At 47.2% G+C, this 20,217-nt stretch overlaps 1 protein-coding gene across 3 annotated transcripts in view; it reads left to right on the top strand.

The window, feature by feature from the left end:
• The window catches only part of LOC106604348 (glutamate receptor 1), a 171,646-nt gene that overhangs the window by 146,500 nt on the left and 4,929 nt on the right, over window positions 1-20,217 (top strand). The window contains exons 12-15 of one of the 3 annotated variants that reach the window (XM_045717945.2): window positions 546-744; window positions 1,080-1,327; window positions 14,065-14,179; window positions 18,565-18,699. In XM_045717945.2, coding sequence (XP_045573901.1) covers window positions 546-744; window positions 1,080-1,327; window positions 14,065-14,179; window positions 18,565-18,699 — 697 coding nt within the window. Of the gene's footprint in view, window positions 1-545; window positions 745-1,079; window positions 1,328-13,042; window positions 13,158-14,064; window positions 14,180-18,564; window positions 18,862-20,217 lie in introns of all 3 variants that reach the window. The other 2 variants (XM_045717944.2, XM_045717946.2) reach the window with 2 other exon arrangements.

Genomic DNA, 20,217 nt, shown 5'->3' with positions numbered 1-20,217 from the left:
TCCGTGAAACACGCTGGTAACTTCCTTAAGGTGAGATGAATGTGGTGTATTTCCTTTGTGATGCTCAGTTATCTTGTCTCAGCACATTTAACACAGCTCTCCCAGAGCCTTGATGGAAGTACGGTATGGGAAAGGCAGGGTGTGCATCCCAAATGGCACCCTATTCCCTAAATATGGGCCCTGGTCAAAAGTAGTGGACTACTGTGTGAAGGGAATATGTTGTTCATTTGGGACACAACCAGTGTGTCTGATGATGAGACACAGACAGAGACCTGCTGTACTGTAGGGAGTGGGGGAGGAGGATGGATACTGTCATGTGATGCTAGATAGGTCAGAGTCATGTGAAAGGCAGAGGCTTTGGTTTGCTTTGTTATAATGTATACGCATGTGAATGAGGTCCTAATGGAGAGTTATGCAGATGGTTTTATTTTTTTAGGTCTCCGTTATGTCCTTCTCCCCTTCAAGCCTAGCTGGACATATCCTAGGGGTTGTGTGTGTAGGTGTAGGTGTCTCTAACGCCTGTCTCTGGCTGTTTCTCCCTCTAGGTCTCTGTCAGGGCGGATAGTGGGTGGCGTGTGGTGGTTCTTCACTCTTATCATCATCTCGTCCTACACGGCCAATCTAGCTGCTTTTCTCACAGTGGAGAGGATGGTGTCCCCCATAGAGAGTGCTGAGGACCTGGCTAAACAGACCGAGATCGCCTACGGAACTCTGGATGCTGGCTCCACCAAAGAGTTCTTCAGGGTGAGACCTGTGGTTTACTCATAGACACACACCTGTTTGACTAGCATGTAGTTTACACACACACACACACACACACACACACACACACACACACACACACACACACACACACACACACACACACACACACACACACACACACACACAGAGAGATCCCCCTCCCACACCCACACCCACACACACACACACACACACACACACACACACACACACACACACACACACACACACACACACACACACACACAGAGATCCAATCACACACACACACAGAGATCCCAACCACACACACACAGGTCCCCCACACACAATCCTAACCCCTCCTCTCTCCCCAGCGGTCTAAGATCGCGGTGTTTGAGAAGATGTGGTCATACATGAAGTCGGCCGACCCCTCAGTATTCGTGAAGACCACAGACGAGGGAGTGATGAGGGTCAGGAAGTCTAAAGGGAAGTATGCCTATCTGTTAGAGTCCACCATGAACGAGTACATCGAGCAGAGGAAACCCTGTGACACCATGAAGGTCGGGGGGAACCTGGACTCTAAAGGATACGGCATCGCCACGCCCAAGGGCTCACCCCTCAGGTATTAACGTGTAACTGCACCTCTGCCTCGGAGCTGGAAATGGCTTAGGCATCTTTTTTTTGCATGGGATGTTTTTTTTAATGGAGATACTGGATGCATCCCAAATTGCACCCTTTTCCCGAAATTCCCTACTTTTGATCAAGGCCCACAGGGTTCTGGTCAATGGTAGTGGACTATGTAGGGAATAGAGTACCACTATAAACATCAAACACTTGGCCCTGCATGACCCACTGGTTTATCGGTGTCAGAACCAGCATGTATGACCTAATGTTAAAAGGTGTCTATATTTTCACCATGGAAACTTGACGTGACCTCTATGACTACAATCTTAGAAACAAAGGTGCTCTCTAGAACCTAACATGGTTCTTTGGTTGTCCCCATAGGAGAGCCCTTTGAAGAACCCTTTGTGGTTCCATGTAGAATCCTTTTGGGTTCCGTGTAAAATCCTTTCCACAGAGGGTTCTACAGTACATGGAACCCAAAAGGGTTCTCTATTGCCAAAGAACCATTTTAAGTTCTAGAGAGCACCTTCTTTTCTGAGACTGTAGACATAGAGGTTCTAACTGTGTACTGTGGAGCTGAATAGCTCTGTCTGCGTAACCTCTATGACTACTGCAGAGCTGAATATCTCTGTGTAACCTCTATGACTACTGCAGAGCTGAATATCTCTGTCTGTGTAACCTCTATGACTACTGCAGAGCTGAATATCTCTGTGTAACCTCTATGACTACTGCAGAACTGAATATCTGTCTGTATAACCTCTATGACTACTGCAGAGCTCAATATCTCTGTGTCTGTGCGAGCTAAAGCCTTGCTAAGCCCTTGACATCCACCACCTAGGGCTTGGTCAGGCTGACCAGACTCTGAGTGCTTACAGAAGTGGTCTGTGGAAATCTGACAGCCCCCCTTTCTTTCCTCCCTCCTTCAGAAACACTTATTTTCCTCTCCTTTACTCTGCTCTACTCCCCTCAACTCTCCTTTCTTCTCTCCTCTCTTCTGTTCTCTTATCTCCTCTCTTGTCCTCTCTCATCTCTTCTCTCTCCCCTGTTCTCCTCTCTTTTCCTCTCTCCTCTATCCTCTCTTCTCTCTTCTCGCTTCTCTCTCCTCTGTTCGCCTCTCTTCTCCCCCCTCCTCTGTTCTCCTCTGCTCTCTTCTCCTTCCTCCTCTCTTCTCCTCTCTCATCTCTTCTCTCTCCCCTGTTCTCCTCTCTTCTTCTCTCTTTGTTCTCCTCTCTTCTCTCTCAGACTGATGTTGTCAGGCTTTGATGTGATAAGATTAGAAAACATGGTTTTTTGGGGGGTGGGGGGGCATTATTTGTATCATTATGAATGATTATTTAATAACAGCTAAAGCAGACAACACCTGCCTAACCTCACCTCTCATGACTACAGTCCATGTCGTACATGTATTCTGTTGCAGAAAGATCTTGCAGGGGTCATGTGGATCTTTGAATTCAACCATAATCATCTCAATTTATTTTAATGAGAAGCCTCCTATGGGGAGATTGCATTTCTTTTAATGAGAAGCCTCCTACGGGGAGAGAAGACTCCTATTTAGTGTCATTGAATAGTCATTTAGTGGACTTTCTCAGTAGGCTGCCTGCACAGAGCAAAGGTCCTTACTCACAATCAATTCTCTCTCTCTCTCTCTCTCTCTCACACTCACTCACTCACTCACTCACTCACTCACTCACTCACTCACTCACTCACTCACTCACTCACTCACTCACTCACTCACTCACTCACTCACTCACTCACTCACTCACTCACTCACTCACTCACTCACTCACACACACTGAGAGTGATCGGTGGTATTCACAGATGTCTGATATTGACAGAGAAGATCATTACTCAGATAATGTTTTGTAAGGGAGTCTGAGACATTTTCAGACTGAATGGTCTCCTTCATTGAGATGCCATTGTTCTGGCCAGCCACTCAAGATGTAGGAAAATGAAGCCATGAAAATTATAAAATGTGTATTACTTCTCTTTCCGATTCAGAAATTAGTGATCACCCCCTTTTTTGTTTACTGAGGGCTCTGTTCAATCAAATGTGCCTTAGAGGTGTTGCCTGGTGACAGTATCTTTGTTCTCACACAGGAAACGTTGGGAATCTTTAAGCATATACCTGTGAGGGGAGTCTACTGAATATTCTCATGGTGTCTGAAACCCGTCTGCACTATTATTTCAGTACAGTCAATATGAGATACGATGCCAGTTTGATTGAATTCATCTCTCAGAATTTCTACATTAACAGCTCTTCATTTGACAGGATCTCAACTGTTGTTATCCTGAAGAATTGTTGTGTTTTGACCTTGTCCTCGCTCCATCCCTGATGTGTACTGTTGTGTTTTGACCCTGTCCTCACTCCATCCCTGATGTGTTCTGTACAATGTACTGTTCTCGGGTGGGTCTGCTACAGCCTTGATAACTCAAGTGGTATGTTATCTCCCCAACACAGCTGCACTAGGCGTGAGACAATAACTATTGTACAATCTATATTTGATGGTAGTCTACATCTTTTATGGTATGGATTAACAAATTACATTTGTAAAATGAAGCTAAAGCCCTTTGCTGTTCGACAAGATATATAAGTAATATACTGTATATCAAGCATTTAGAATGTCCAAACTCAAGATCAACCCAGCTCCATAGTATATTCACTCCATATATCGCCATAGGTTTAGCCATGCAGGTGGTGTAATCTAGTGATTCGACAAGCTGTTCGACAAGTGGCTTGATTCTAGAAATACTGTAACATACTTCTTAAGCTACGAAGGCTGTTGGGAAAACTCACTCCTGTTTTAACCCCATTCCTGCCTTCTATCCCCATCCCACCATCAAGCACTCTGCCGCCTCATCTACTCGACCTCTATCCCACCATCAAGCACTCTGCTGCTTCATCTACTCGACCTCTAACCCACCACCAAGCAGTCTGCTGCTTAATCTACTCGACCTCTAACCTTTAACCCACCACCAAGCACTCTGCTGCTTCATCTACTCGACCTCTAACATTTAACCCACCACCAAGCACTCTGCTGCTTCATCTACTCGACCTTTAACCCACCATCAAGCACTCTGCTGCTTCATCTACTCAACCTCTAACCTCTAACCCACCACCAAGCACTCTGCTGCTTCATCTACTCGACCTCTAACCCACCACCAAGCACTCTGCTGCTTCATCTACTCAACCTCTAACCCACCACCAAGCACTCTGCTGCTTCATCTGCTCGACCTCTAATCTCTAACCCACCACCAAGCACACTGCCGCCTCATCTACTCGACCTCTAACCTTTAACCCACCACCAAGGACGCTGCCGCCTCATCTACTCGACCTCTAACCTTTAACCCACCACCAAGCACTCTGCTGCTTCATCTACTCGATGTCTAACCTTTAACCCACCACCAAGCACTCTGCTGCTTCATCTACTCGATGTCTAAACTTTAACCCACCACCAAGCACTCTGCTGCTTCATCTACTCGATGTCTAACCTTTAACCCACCACCAAGCACTCTGCTGCTTCATCTACTCGACCTCTAACCTTTAACCCACCACCAAGCACTCTGCCGCCTCATCTACTCGACCTCTAACCTCTAACCCACCACCAAGCACTCTGCTGCTTCATCTACTGGACCTCTAACTCACCACCAAGCACTCTGCTGCTTCATCTACTCGACCTCTAACCCGACACCAAGCACTCTGCCGCCTCATCTACTCGACCTCTAACCTTTAACCCACCACCAAGCACTCTGCCGCCTCATCTGCTCGACCTCTAATCTCTAACCCACCACCAAGCACTCTGCTGCTTCATCTACTCGATGTCTAACCTTTAACCCACCACCAAGCACTCTGCTGCTTCATCTACTCGACCTCTAACCTCTATCCCACCACCAAGCACTCTGCTGCTTCATCTACTCGACCTCTAACTCACCACCAAGCACTCTGCCGCCTCATCTGCTCGACCTCTAATCTCTAACCCACCAAGCACAATGCTGCTTCATCTACTCAACCTCTAACCCACCACCAAGCACTCTGCTGCTTCATCTACTCGACCTCTAAACTCTAACCCACCAACAAGCACTCTGCTGCTTCATCTACTCGACCTCTAACCTTTAACCCACCACCAAGCACTCTGCCGCCTCATCTACTCGACCTCTAACCTTTAACCCACCACCAAGCACTCTGCCGCATCATCTACTCGACCTCTAACCCACCACCAAGCACTCTGCTGCTTCATCTACTCGACCTCTAATCTCTAACCCACCACCAAGCACTCTGCCGCCTCATCTACTCGACCTCTAACCTTTAACCCACCACCAAGCACTCTGCCGTCTCATCTGCTCAACCTCTAATCTCTAACCCACAACCAAGCACTCTGCAGCTTCATCTACTCGACCTCTAACCTCTATCCCACCACCAAGCACTCTGCTGCTTCATCTACTCGACCTCTAACCCAGCACCAAGCACTCTGCCGTCTCATCTGCTCGACCTCTAATCTCTAACCCACAACCAAGCACTCTGCAGCTTCACCTACTCGACCTCTAACCTCTATCCCACCACCAAGCACTCTGCTGCTTCATCTACTCGACCTCTAACCCACCACCAAGCACTCTGCCGCCTCATCTACTCGACCTCTAACCTCTAACTCACCACCAAGCACTCTGCCGCCTCATCTACTCGACCTCTAACACACCACCAAGCACTCTGCCGCCTCATCTACTCGACCTCTAACCCACCACCAAGCACTCTGCCAACTCATCTGCTCGACCTCTAATCTCTAACCCACCACCAAGCACTCTGCCGCCTCATCTGCTCGACCTCAAACCTCTAACCCACCACCAAGCACTCTGCTGCTTCATCTACTCGACCTCTAATCTCTAACCCACCACCAAGCACTCTGCTGCTTCATCTACTCGATGTCTAACCTCTAACCCACCACCAAGCAGTCTGCTGCTTCATCTACTCGACCTCTAACCTTTAACCCACCACCAAGCACTCTGCTGCTTCATCTACTCAACCTCTAACTCACCACCAAGCACTCTGCTGCTTCATCTACTCGACCTCTAACCTTTAACCCACCACCAAGCACTCTGCTGCTTCATCTACTCGTCCTCTAACCCACCACCAAGCACTCTGCTGCTTCATCTACTCAACCTCTAACCCACCACCAAGCACTCTGCCGCCTCATCTGCTCGACGTCTAATCTCTAACCCACCACCAAGCACTCTGCCGCCTCATCTACTCGACCTCTAACCTTTAACCCACCACCAAGCCCTCTGCTGCTTCATCTACTCGATGTCTAACCTCTAACCCACCACCAAGCAGTCTGCTGCTTCATCTACTCGATGTCTAACCTTTAACCCACCACCAAGCACTCTGCTGCTTCATCTACTCGATGTCTAACCTTTAACCCACCACCAAGCACTCTGCTGCTTCATCTACTCGACCTCTAACCTTTAACCCACCACCAAGCACTCTGCCGCCTCATCTACTCGACCTCTAACCTCTAACCCACCACCAAGCACTCTGCTGCTTCATCTACTCGACCTCTAACTCACCACCAAGCACTCTGCTGCTTCATCTACTCGACCTCTAACCCACCACCATGCACTCTGCCGCCTCATCTACTCGACCTCTAACCTTTAACCCACCACCAAGCACTCTGCCGCCTCATCTACTCGACCTCTAAACTCTAACCCACCACCAAGCACACTGCTGCTTCATCTACTCGACCTCTAACCTTTAACCCACCACCAAGCACTCTGCTGCTTCATCTACTCAATGTCTAACCTCTAACCCACCACCAAGCACTCTGCCGCCTCATCTACTCGACCTCTAACCCACCACCAAGCACTCTGCCGACTCATCTGCTCGACCTCTAATCTCTAACCCACCACCAAGCACTCTGCCGCCTCATCTGCTCGACCTCAAACCTCTAACCCACCACCAAGCACTCTGCTGCTTCATCTACTCGACCTCTAATCTCTAACCCACCACCAAGCACTCTGCTGCTTCATCTACTCGATGTCTAACCTCTAACCCACCACCAAGCAGTCTGCTGCTTCATCTACTCGACCTCTAACCTTTAACCCACCACCAAGCACTCTGCTGCTTCATCTACTCAACCTCTAACTCACCACCAAGCACTCTGCTGCTTCATCTACTCGACCTCTAACCTTTAACCCACCACCAAGCACTCTGCTGCTTCATCTACTCGTCCTCTAACCCACCACCAAGCACTCTGCTGCTTCATCTACTCAACCTCTAACCCACCACCAAGCACTCTGCCGCCTCATCTGCTCGACGTCTAATCTCTAACCCACCACCAAGCACTCTGCCGCCTCATCTACTCGACCTCTAACCTTTAACCCACCACCAAGCCCTCTGCTGCTTCATCTACTCGATGTCTAACCTCTAACCCACCACCAAGCAGTCTGCTGCTTCATCTACTCGATGTCTAACCTTTAACCCACCACCAAGCACTCTGCTGCTTCATCTACTCGATGTCTAACCTTTAACCCACCACCAAGCACTCTGCTGCTTCATCTACTCGACCTCTAACCTTTAACCCACCACCAAGCACTCTGCCGCCTCATCTACTCGACCTCTAACCTCTAACCCACCACCAAGCACTCTGCTGCTTCATCTACTCGACCTCTAACTCACCACCAAGCACTCTGCTGCTTCATCTACTCGACCTCTAACCCACCACCATGCACTCTGCCGCCTCATCTACTCGACCTCTAACCTTTAACCCACCACCAAGCACTCTGCCGCCTCATCTACTCGACCTCTAAACTCTAACCCACCACCAAGCACACTGCTGCTTCATCTACTCGACCTCTAACCTTTAACCCACCACCAAGCACTCTGCTGCTTCATCTACTCAATGTCTAACCTCTAACCCACCACCAAGCAGCCTGCTGCTTCATCTACTCGACCTCTAACTCACCACCAAGCACTCTGCTGCTTCATCTACTCGACCTCTAACCTTTAACCCACCACCAAGCACTCTGCCGCCTCATCTACTCGACCTCTAACCTTTAACCCACCACCAAGCACTCTGCCGCCTCATCTACTCGACCTCTAACCCACCACCAAGCACTCTGCTGCTTCATCTACTCGACCTCTAATCTCTAACCCAGCACCAAGCACTCTGCCGCCTCATCTACTCGACCTCTAACCTTTAACCCACCACCAAGCACTCTGCCGCCTCATCTGCTCGACCTCTAATCTCTAACCCACCACCAAGCACTCTGCTGCTTCATCTACTCGACTTCTAACCTCTATCCCACCACCAAGCACTCTGCTGCTTCATCTACTCGACCTCTAACCCACCACCAAGCACTCTGCCGCCTCATCTACTCGACCTCTAACCTTTAACCCACCACCAAGCACTCTGCCGCCTCATCTACTCGACCTCTAACCTCTAACACACCACCAAGCACTCTGCTACTTCATCTACTCGACCTCTGACCCACCACCAAGCACTCTGCTGCTTCACCTACTCGACCTCTAATCTCTAACCCACCATCAAGCACTCTGCCACCTCATCTACTCGACCTCTAACCTCTAACCCACCACCAAGCACTCTGCTGCTTCATCTACTCGACCTCTAATCTCTAACCCACCACCAAGCACTCTGCTGCTTCATCTACTCGACCTCTAAACTCTAACCCACCACCAAGCACTCTGCCACCTCATCTACTCGACCTCTAACCTCTAACCCACCACCAAGCACTCTGCTGCTTCATCTACTCGACCTCTAATCTCTAACCCACCACCAAGCACTCTGATGCTTCATCTACTCGACCTCTAACCTCTAACCCACCACCAAGCACTCTGCTGCTTCATCTACTTGACCTCTAATCTCTAACCCACCACCAAGCACTCTGCCACCTCATCTACTCGACCTCTAACCTCTAACCCACCACCAAGCACTCTGCTGCTTCATCTACTCGACCTCTAATCTCTAACCCACCACCAAGCACTCTGCTGCTTCATCTACTCAACCTCTAATCTCTAACCCACCACCAAGCTCTCTGCTGCTTCATCTACTCGACCTCTAACCCACCACCAAGCACTCTGCCGCCTCATCTACTCGACCTCTAACCTCTAACCCACCACCAAGCACTCTGCTGCTTCATCTACTCGACCTCTAACCTTTAACCCACCACCAAGCACTCTGCTGCTTCATCTACTCGATGTCTAACCTTTAACCCACCACCAAGCACTCTGCTGCTTCATCTACTCGATGTCTAACCTTTAACCCACCACCAAGCACTCTGCTGCTTCATCTACTCGATGTCTAACCTTTAACCCACCACCAAGCACTCTGCCGCCCTTCATCTACTCGACCTCTAACCTTTAACCCACCACCAAGCACTCTGCTGCTTCATCTACTCGACCTCTAACCTTTAACCCACCACCAAGCACTCTGCTGCTTCATCTACTCGACCTCTACCTCACCACCAAGCACTCTGCTGCTTCATCTACTCGACCTCTAATCTCTAACCCACCACCAAGCACTCTGCTGCTTCATCTACTCAACCCCTAACCCACCACCAAGCACTCTGCTGCTTCATCTACTCGACCTCTAAACTTTAACCCACCACCAAGCACTCTGCCGCCTCATCTACTCGACCTCTAACCTTTAACCCACCACCAAGCACTCTGCCGCCTCATCTACTCGACCTCTAACCCACCACCAAGCACTCTGCTGCTTCATCTACTCGACCTCTAACCCACCACCAAGCACTCTGCCGCCTCATCTACTCGACCTCTAACCTTTAACCCACCACCAAGCACTCTGCCGCCTCATCTACTCGACCTCTAACCTCTAACACACCACCAAGCACTCTGCTACTTCATCTACTCGACCTCTGACCCACCACCAAGCACTCTGCTGCTTCATCTACTCGACCTCTAATCTCTAACCCACCATCAAGCACTCTGCCACCTCATCTACTCGACCTCTAACCTCTAACCCACCACCAAGCACTCTGCCACCTCATCTACTCGACCTCTAACCTCTAACCCACCACCAAGCACTCTGCTGCTTCATCTACTCGACCTCTAATCTCTAACCCACCACCAAGCACTCTGCTGCTTCATCTACTCGACCTCTAACCTCTAACCCACCACCAAGCACTCTGCTGCTTCATCTACTTGACCTCTAATCTCTAACCCACCACCAAGCACTCTGCCACCTCATCTACTCGATCTCTAACCTCTAACCCACCACCAAGCACTCTGCTGCTTCATCTACTCGACCTCTAATCTCTAACCCACCACCAAGCACTCTGCTGCTTCATCTACTCAACCTCTAATCTCTAACCCACCACCAAGCACTCTGCTGCTTCATCTACTCGACCTCTAACCCACCACCAAGCACTCTGCCGCCTCATCTACTCGACCTCTAACCTCTAACCCACCACCAAGCACTCTGCTGCTTCATCTACTCGACCTCTAACCTTTAACCCACCACCAAGCACTCTGCTGCTTCATCTACTCGATGTCTAACCTTTAACCCACCACCAAGCACTCTGCTGCTTCATCTACTCGACCTCTAAACTTTAACCCACCACCAAGCACTCTGCCGCCTCATCTACTCGACCTCTAACCTTTAACCCACCACCAAGCACTCTGCCGCCTCATCTACTCGACCTCTAACCCACCACCAAGCACTCTGCTGCTTCATCTACTCGACCTCTAACCCACCACCAAGCACTCTGCCGCCTCATCTACTCGACCTCTAACCTTTAACCCACCACCAAGCACTCTGCCGCCTCATCTACTCGACCTCTAACCTCTAACACACCACCAAGCACTCTGCTACTTCATCTACTCGACCTCTGACCCACCACCAAGCACTCTGCTGCTTCATCTACTCGACCTCTAATCTCTAACCCACCATCAAGCACTCTGCCACCTCATCTACTCGACCTCTAACCTCTAACCCACCACCAAGCACTCTGCCACCTCATCTACTCGACCTCTAACCTCTAACCCACCACCAAGCACTCTGCTGCTTCATCTACTCGACCTCTAATCTCTAACCCACCACCAAGCACTCTGCTGCTTCATCTACTCGACCTCTAACCTCTAACCCACCACCAAGCACTCTGCTGCTTCATCTACTTGACCTCTAATCTCTAACCCACCACCAAGCACTCTGCCACCTCATCTACTCGATCTCTAACCTCTAACCCACCACCAAGCACTCTGCTGCTTCATCTACTCGACCTCTAATCTCTAACCCACCACCAAGCACTCTGCTGCTTCATCTACTCAACCTCTAATCTCTAACCCACCACCAAGCACTCTGCTGCTTCATCTACTCGACCTCTAACCCACCACCAAGCACTCTGCCGCCTCATCTACTCGACCTCTAACCTCTAACCCACCACCAAGCACTCTGCTGCTTCATCTACTCGACCTCTAACCTTTAACCCACCACCAAGCACTCTGCTGCTTCATCTACTCGATGTCTAACCTTTAACCCACCACCAAGCACTCTGCTGCTTCATCTACTCGATGTCTAACCTTTAACCCACCACCAAGCACTCTGCTGCTTCATCTACTCGATGTCTAACCTTTAACCCACCACCAAGCACTCTGCCGCCTCATCTACTCGACCTCTAACCTTTAACCCACCACCAAGCACTCTGCTGCTTCATCTACTCGACCTCTAACCTTTAACCCACCACCAAGCACTCTGCTGCTTCATCTACTCAACCTCTAACCCACTATCAAGCACTCTGCTGCTTCATCTACTCAACCTCTAACCCACCACCAAGCACTCTGCCGCCTCATCTACTCGACCTCTAACCCACCAACAGGGTATATTATTATATACTGTACCTGAACACATAAACATCCATGTCTGACTCTACCTGGGATGAGAAAGGATTCAGAGGTTTTACTGAGAGAGAGTGAGAGAGTGAGAGAGAGAGAGGTGCTATAGATATGGATGTGATAGTTGAGTTTGCTGATCTAGTTGGTGGTCTTCTTTCTATGCTAGAGTCAATTATCAGCTAAGGAAGGAGTAAGAGAAACTCTAAATTGAGTTTTGACACTCAACAACTAAGCATATTTGTATGAAGTGAATGCTGATAGACCTACATTTCTGAACACTGAATTCCTGTCTCTAAGAATGATAAGGCTGGATGGAACAGTGATAGTTCCCCATATCCATAGTGGAAACATTGAAAGGACATGAGCATCTACAGACAGACAGGTAGGCATCCAAATCTGAAGCATCTCTCCATGATATCTGCTCTCTACCTCCTCTAAGAGGTCCTGTCCTCTATGTGGTTAAACCTGACTCAAGTATGGCCAGCAAGCATTTCTGTCCATTGAGATATATAAGTAATATACTGTATATCAAGCATTTAGAGTGTCTAAACTCAAGATCAACCCTGCTCCATAGTAGTTTCACTCCATATATCGCCATAGGTTTATCCAAGCAGGTGGCGTAATCTAGCGATTCAACATTCATAATCATAACCACTGTACAGACTACTTACCTACCTGTCCATATACTCTTTCAAATGCTAACGCAGTTATCATTATTAAAATATAGCTCCAACATTTTCGAAGTCACTCTGTACAGTCTATAAATACATATTTATATACCTGTCCATAATATACAGTACTATTTCCTAACCCAGGAAAACTGACCCAGTTATGATTCTATCTATTATCGTTCTAAAGAAACCCTGTTAACCTGGCCGTGTTAAAACTGAACGAGCAAGGCCTGTTGGACAAACTGAAAAACAAATGGTGGTACGACAAGGGCGAGTGTGGCAGCGGGGGCGGGGACTCCAAGGTCAGAACCCTGTTTCAACCAACCACGCTGATCCACCAGGGGGGTAACCGGCCAATCACAAAGCTGCTCAGACACTCTGGATGGCAACACTTCCTGACAACTTTGTATGGTGGGTGGGGGAGGGATTAAAACACAAGAGAGACACATTATATTTTATCTCTTCCCAGTCTATGGCCCCGACTTCAACACAAAGGGTAACAAGTGCTTCAACTGTGTGTAGGGGCCAACTTAAAACTACAGAGTGACATCATGCTCTCTCTCTAGCCAAGATAACCTACTCTAGTCCTTCTGGGAGGAGGGTGTCTGGAATTGGCACAGTTTGTATTTTATTCTCATGAATAAGTAAGGATAGCATGCATTCATGCGTAGGATCCCTGTCAAGCTGATACACTGAAGACTTCACACACACAAAGAACATAATTGTTTTTTTGTATCTCTGTCCCCAAGCACCTCCTACTAACTAGACACTCCTACAGCTTTTAAAGGGGAATAGAATCTGCAATCAGAATATTTTCTGACGTGTTGTGTTCCGTAACAGAGGGTTCACAGCTAGTGTGCCGGTTACCCAAAGTGATACAGTAATACACATCTACTACCGTACAGTACAGTAGGGAGAGAGATAGATGGAGTATTAACACATATCACTTTGACTCTGATGTACATGTATGTTCCTAATGATGTTCCTGTTTACTGTATGTATTTGCCTGTGAGTGAATGTGTGTGTGAGGTTTCCAACTTCTAACCAGTGACACAGCTAAATTGCAGTAAACCTTGATGCGTAGATGTGGTATATGATTGGACATGTTCTGAATGACTGACATAAGATAACATATGTTATGCTATGTTATTTATGTTATGGCCCTGCCCTGTCCTGGGTGTGGTGTGGTGTGGTGTGGTGTACGTGCAGGATCCCGGTAAACCTAGCCGTGTTGAAGCTCAATGAGCAGGCCGTCTTAGACAAACTAAAGAACAAATGGTGGTACGATAAAGGAGAGTGTGGCAGCAACGACTCCGGACGCAAGGTCAGTCACACACTATAACTCAGTCCTTATACCCCCAAACACACCCGCATAAAACCCATGATCCTAGACCTGTCCTTATACACCAAACACTCCTCACATCTTCCTGAAAACCCCTGATCCTAGACCAGTCCTTATACCCCAATCACTCCTCACATCCTTGTCAAAACCCCTGATCCTAGACCGTCCTTATACACCAAACACTCCTCACATCCTCCTCAAAACCCCTGATCCTAGACCGTCCTTATACACCAAACACTCCTCACATCCTCCTCAAAACCCCTGATCCTAGACCAGTCCTTATACCCCAAACACTCCTCACATCCTCCTCAAAACCCCTGATTCAAGACCAGTCTGAAACTACAGAAGCCCTGTAAAGTCTGTTCCCAGACCAGCCCTGATATCTCAAACTATCGCTCTCTCTCTCTCAGTTCACTACTTAGACGTGCCAGTGGTTCTCATTAGTATAGTGACTGAGATTGGTGGACTTAAAATCCATTTCTCTCTCTCTCTCTCTCTCTCTCTCTCTCTCTGGAAGCCAATCACTGTTCTCTCTCTCTCCCCACACTGATGTTCTCTCCATAATGAGGCCAAGGAGTGAATTAACTACTAACCTTGATGGTTGAGGTAAAACAGTGGGGTTTACGGTCGTTAAATCAAATGACGGTGTAAATATGCTAGAGGTCATATGTTGTGATACCCAAGAACATATGCTGCCTGCTCCTTGTTTGCAGAGCATCAGCCACATACAGTGCCTTGCAAAAGTATTCACCCCCTTGGCGTTTGTCCTATTTTGTTGTATTACAACCTGTAATTTAAATTGATTTTTATTTGGATATCATGTAATGGACATACACAAAATAGTCCAAATTGCTGAAGTGAAATGAAAAAAATTAAAAATTTAAATTTTAAAAAAGAAAAAAAAGGAAGGTGCGTGCAAATGTCTTCATCCCCTTCACTGTGAAGCCCCTAAATAAGATCTGGTGCAACCAATTACCTTCAGAAGTTACATAATTAGTTAAATAAAGTCCACCTGTGTGCAATCTAAGTGTCACATGATCTCAGGTTATATACACCTGTTCTGAAAGGCCCCAGAGTCTGCAACACCACTAAGCAAGGGGCACCACCAAGTAAGCGGCACTATAAAGACCAAGGAGCTCTCCAAACAGGTCAGGGACAAAGTTGTGGAGAAGTACAGATCAGGGTTAGGTTATAAAAAAATATCCAAAACTTTGAAAATCCTATGCGGCACCATTAAATCCATTATTAAAAAATTGAAAAAACATTGCACCACAACAAACCTGCCAAGAGAGGGCTACCCACCAAAACGCACAGACCAGGCAAGGAGGGCATTAATCAGAGAGTCAACAAAGAGACCAAAGATAACCCTGAAGGAGCTGCAAAGCTCCACAGCGGAGATTGGAGTATCTGTCCATAGGACCACTTTAAGCCATACACTCCACAGAGCTGGGCTTTACGGAAGAGTGGCCAGAAGAAAATAAGCAAACATGTTTGGTGTTTGCCAAAAGGCATTTGGGATACTCCCCAAACATATGGAAGAAGGTACTCTGGTCAGATCAGACTAAAATTGAGGTTTTTGGCCATCAAGGAAAACGCTATGTCTGACACAAACCCAACACCTCTCATCACCCCGAGAACCCCATCCCCGCAGTGAAGCATGGTGGTGGCAGCATCATGCTGTGGGGATGTTTTTCATCAGCAGGGACTGGGAAACTGGTCAGAATTGAAGGAATGATGGATGATGCTAAATACAGGAAAATTCTTGAGGGAAACCTGTTTCAGTCTTCCGGAGATTTGAGACTGGGACGGAGGTTCCCCTTCCAGCAGGACAATGACCCTAAGCATACTGCCAAAGCAACACTCGAGTGGTTTAAGGGGAAACATTTAAATGTCTTGGAATGGCCTAGTCAAAGCCCAGACCTCAATCCAATTGAGAATCTGTGGTATGACCTAAAGATTGCTGTACACCAGCGGAACCCATCCAACTTGAAGGAGCTGGAGCAGTTTTGCTTTGAAGAATGGGCAAAATCCCAGTGGCTAGATGTGCCAAGCTTATAGAGACATACCCCAAGAGACTTGCAGCTGTAATTGCTGCAAAAGGTGACTCCACAAATTATTGACTTTGGGTGGGTGAAGAGTTATGCATGCTCAAGTTTTCAGTTTTTCTTGTCTTATTTCTTGTTTGTTTCACAATAAAAAATATTTTGCATCTTCAAAGTGGTAGGCATGTTGTATAAATCAAATGATACAAACCCCCCAAAAATCCATTTTAATTCCAGGTTGTAAGGCAACAAAATAGGAAAAATGCCAAGGGGTTGAATACTTTCGCAAGCCACTGTACGCAGTACCTCTATGTGTGTTCTTTGAAGAGAGCGTAACATTCACTTTTTATTTCCCTTGACTCATCTGTGAGGTTGTTTTGCAGTGATGTAAAGCTAATGTATGATGGTGATCGTGTTGATATAGCCATGGTAATACAGGAGGGAAATCACAGGCATCCCTCATGTAAGAGCGGCAGTGCTACATCATGCTGAAGTACATCATTGTAAAGTGCACTCTGCTGATTCAGCCATAAACCCAAGGGAATAGAAACATACAGAGAAATATCACATAGCTGTTGTCAGAGTGGTCTCTGAAAGCAGACAGGCAGAGAACACATAGCTGTTGTCAGAGTGGTCTCTGAAAGCAGACAGGCAGAGAAGACATAGCTGTTGTCAGAGTGGTCTCTGAAAGCAGACAGGCAGAGATCACATAGCTGTTGTCAGAGTGGTCTCTGAAAGCAGACAGGCAGAGATCACATAGCTGTTGTCAGAGTGGTCTCTGAAAGCAGACAGGCAGAGATCACATAGCTGTTGTCAGAGTGGTCTCTGAAAGCAGACAGGCAGAGAAGACATAGCTGTTGTCAGAGTGGTCTCTGAAAGTAGACAGGCAGAGAAGAAAACAAAGAACAGAGCCCCAAGGACCTAGAATCGACATAAACTACAATGGGACTGAGTTTTGTTTGAAATGGCAACCTAATTCTTTATACAGTGCACTTAGGATGCCATTTTGGATGCAGCCTGCATGTCAGTGTGGAGAGAGAGAGAGAGAGTTTGTGATTTTGATTTGACCGATGGACCCTGTGAAAGGCTCAGAACACTTTTAACCCTTGACTCCCGTCTCCTAACATGACCCGGCCCTGAAACACCCCAAAACGTCCTCTCCACACCAGCCTGCCTGGTCTGGCTCTATCCTGTCCAGTGTGAGAGGTACACCCCACCCCATAAAACATATGAAAGCTACAGATATTATTCAGCCTTGCACCCCTTAGCCTCGCGAGCCTGCCTGATCCTGCAAGCATACATAATTGATTAAGCTTGCGAGGCTAGCAACCCCATACACCCAACATAAACCTAAACCCTAAATCAGGGAGTTTGATAATGATCCGATTGTCTTGACCTGCATGGTTTCTCACCGCTGAGAATGAAGCAACAGCCTCAACCCTCCTTAACCCACAACCCCAGAATGATAACCAGAGTTTATCTGTTAGAAATAGAGAATAAATATACTTTAATGTTCTAGATGGATATATACTGTAGATCAACACGATAACGGGCCATCCCACAATATGTGGGTTAAAGTGAATTTAGACTCTCTGCCTGTTAAATTAATGCTGCATGAATGCATGGATCTTATGAGGATTTGACTAAAGTTTTATTGTATTGAAAAACACACTTGATCTGAACCCCCTCAGAAACGAAGAAAGGAAATGTATATAAAGTTAGACTAGCTATTCAAGCGCTAGGTGTGTCTGAGTGCAGAGTGAGTGGGCTATTTACTATGTCAAGTTAGTTTCAAACAATAGTTAGTTAAAGTATTTTAAATAGTTTCTTATTAATGAAGCCAGTGTGTAATATCAGTAGTATGAAGGTGCATGTGTTATTTAGTGAGTATTATGTTGTCTACCTGTATTTTGTTTGGGTTAGTTAACTAAGCAGGGCAGAACTGTTATGTGTTTTCTGGGAGTCCTGAAACGTGTCTTTCTGTGTGTGTGTGTGTGCGTGTGTGCGTGTGTGCGTGTGTGCGTGTGTGTGTGTGTGTGTGTGTGTGTGTGTGTGTGTGTGTGTGTGTGTGGCGTGCGTGCGTGCGTGCGTGCGTGCGTGCGTGCGTGCGTGTATTTGATTATCTCTATGTGCATGCTGCTTCTGTGTGGTTTTTTTTGTATGCAAAGTATGTCTTTAGTATATGTTTCTGTGTTTGTCCATGATTTCTACTATGGTGTTTGTATATAAGGTGTTTGTATCTATGGTGTCAGTGTGTATGTAATGAATGTATGTCCCCTCCCCTCACTCCTCCTCACCACATCTCTCCCCCTCCTCCCCCCTCAGGATAAGACGAGTGCGTTGAGCCTGAGCAACGTGGCCGGAGTGTTCTACATTCTGATTGGAGGGCTGGGCCTGGCCATGCTGGTGGCGTTGGTGGAGTTCTGCTACAAGTCACGAACCGAGTCTCAGAGAATGAAGGTGTCCACCGCGCGTGCCGCCGCCGCATCCGCCGCTCAGACCTTTCAGTGCTCAGCCTTAGACACAGGGGGCGCTACTGCTCCTTACACAGAGCTGCAGAGCTACAGCCTGTACTCCAACAACACTGTTAAGATATAGGAGAGAGAGAACAGAGGACACGGGGTAGGAAACTGTGATACCATGACGATGATGATTGATGATGATGATGTTGATATCATCTGCCTCTTCTTCCTCCTCCTCTTCCTCACCCCTCCCTCCCTCCAGCCATCTAACCGTGTGATCACAGTAGACCCACCTGTAGCACCTCACTGCTTCTCAACCGCAACACAAAGTCTCTACCTCTGAATCTCCCTCTTTACCCTTTTACCTCTGTCTGTCTCTTTTTCTCTACCTGTCTCTGTCCCTAATCTTTCTCTCTTTACCTCCCTCCTCTGCTGACTCTATATGTTGTAGTGCAGGTCCATTGTAGTAGCATCCTATATATGTTGCCACCCACTATGAGGATAAACTGCTGTAACAGAGATGATAAAAACAGAGATGATAGATTCTATGGTATGCTTCTGTCAAATCAGCTGTTTGGACAGATAACCCAAGCTTACAACTAAAGGCTGATATGTGGTAATGAACAATAGGTTGACTGACACTAGTTTTATTATTACAACCTGGAAGCAGCTCTAGAAGCCCACACACACACACACACACACGCACGCACGCACTGCTTTTGAGAACCAACCAATTATAGAAGTGCAGTATTGTAGCCTAATTCTTCCCACACGCTCAGGTTTCACTGGAATTAAATCAGTGTGTGTGTGGTTGCTAGTCAGGAGCTAGCAACCACACACACACACACACACACACACACACACACACACACACACACACACACACACACACACACACACACACACACACACACACACACACACACACACACACACACACACACACACACACACACACACACACACACCATTAGCTCTACTTTCAGCCCCATTGGTTTGTGTTCTATGTGACTGTAGCTCAGAGCAATAAGGCCAAAGAGAGAAATAGTTTAGCTGCCTTTACCTCCTTCCTTCCAAATTGGGAGTGTGATGCGTGTCGGCTATCAGAGTGGTTTACTGCTCCGCGCCAGTAACAGTCAGTAGCTAGAAGAAGACCATAAAAGATAACACGCTGAGTCCCAAATGGCACCCTAATCTCTACATAGTGTTCTACTTTTGACCAGAGCCCATAGGGTGCACACTAAAGAGAATAGGGTGCACTCTATAGAGAATAGGATGCCATTTGGAACGTATCCATTTTCTGCCACCCACTTACCATCATATTAGAGACATAATTGTTTCTATCCTATTCATATATGCCTGTATCCAGTTACACATTCATTCACACAACTAATATTGTTAATATATTCCAGTATTCCTGTAGACAAATCAAATACAAGGGGGTCAAATGGAGGGCTGTTGATTCAATAAAGTTGAAACGTCAGCGAATTACAAGACACACAATATAATACAATAT

This window comes from Salmo salar, chromosome 05, assembly GCF_965601325.2.
Source record: "Salmo salar chromosome 05, fSalSal1, whole genome shotgun sequence".
NCBI classification, from domain to species: domain Eukaryota; kingdom Metazoa; phylum Chordata; class Actinopteri; order Salmoniformes; family Salmonidae; genus Salmo; species Salmo salar.
Note: the sequence above shows the minus strand (reverse complement) of the source record. Positions and strands in the feature narration are given on the sequence as shown.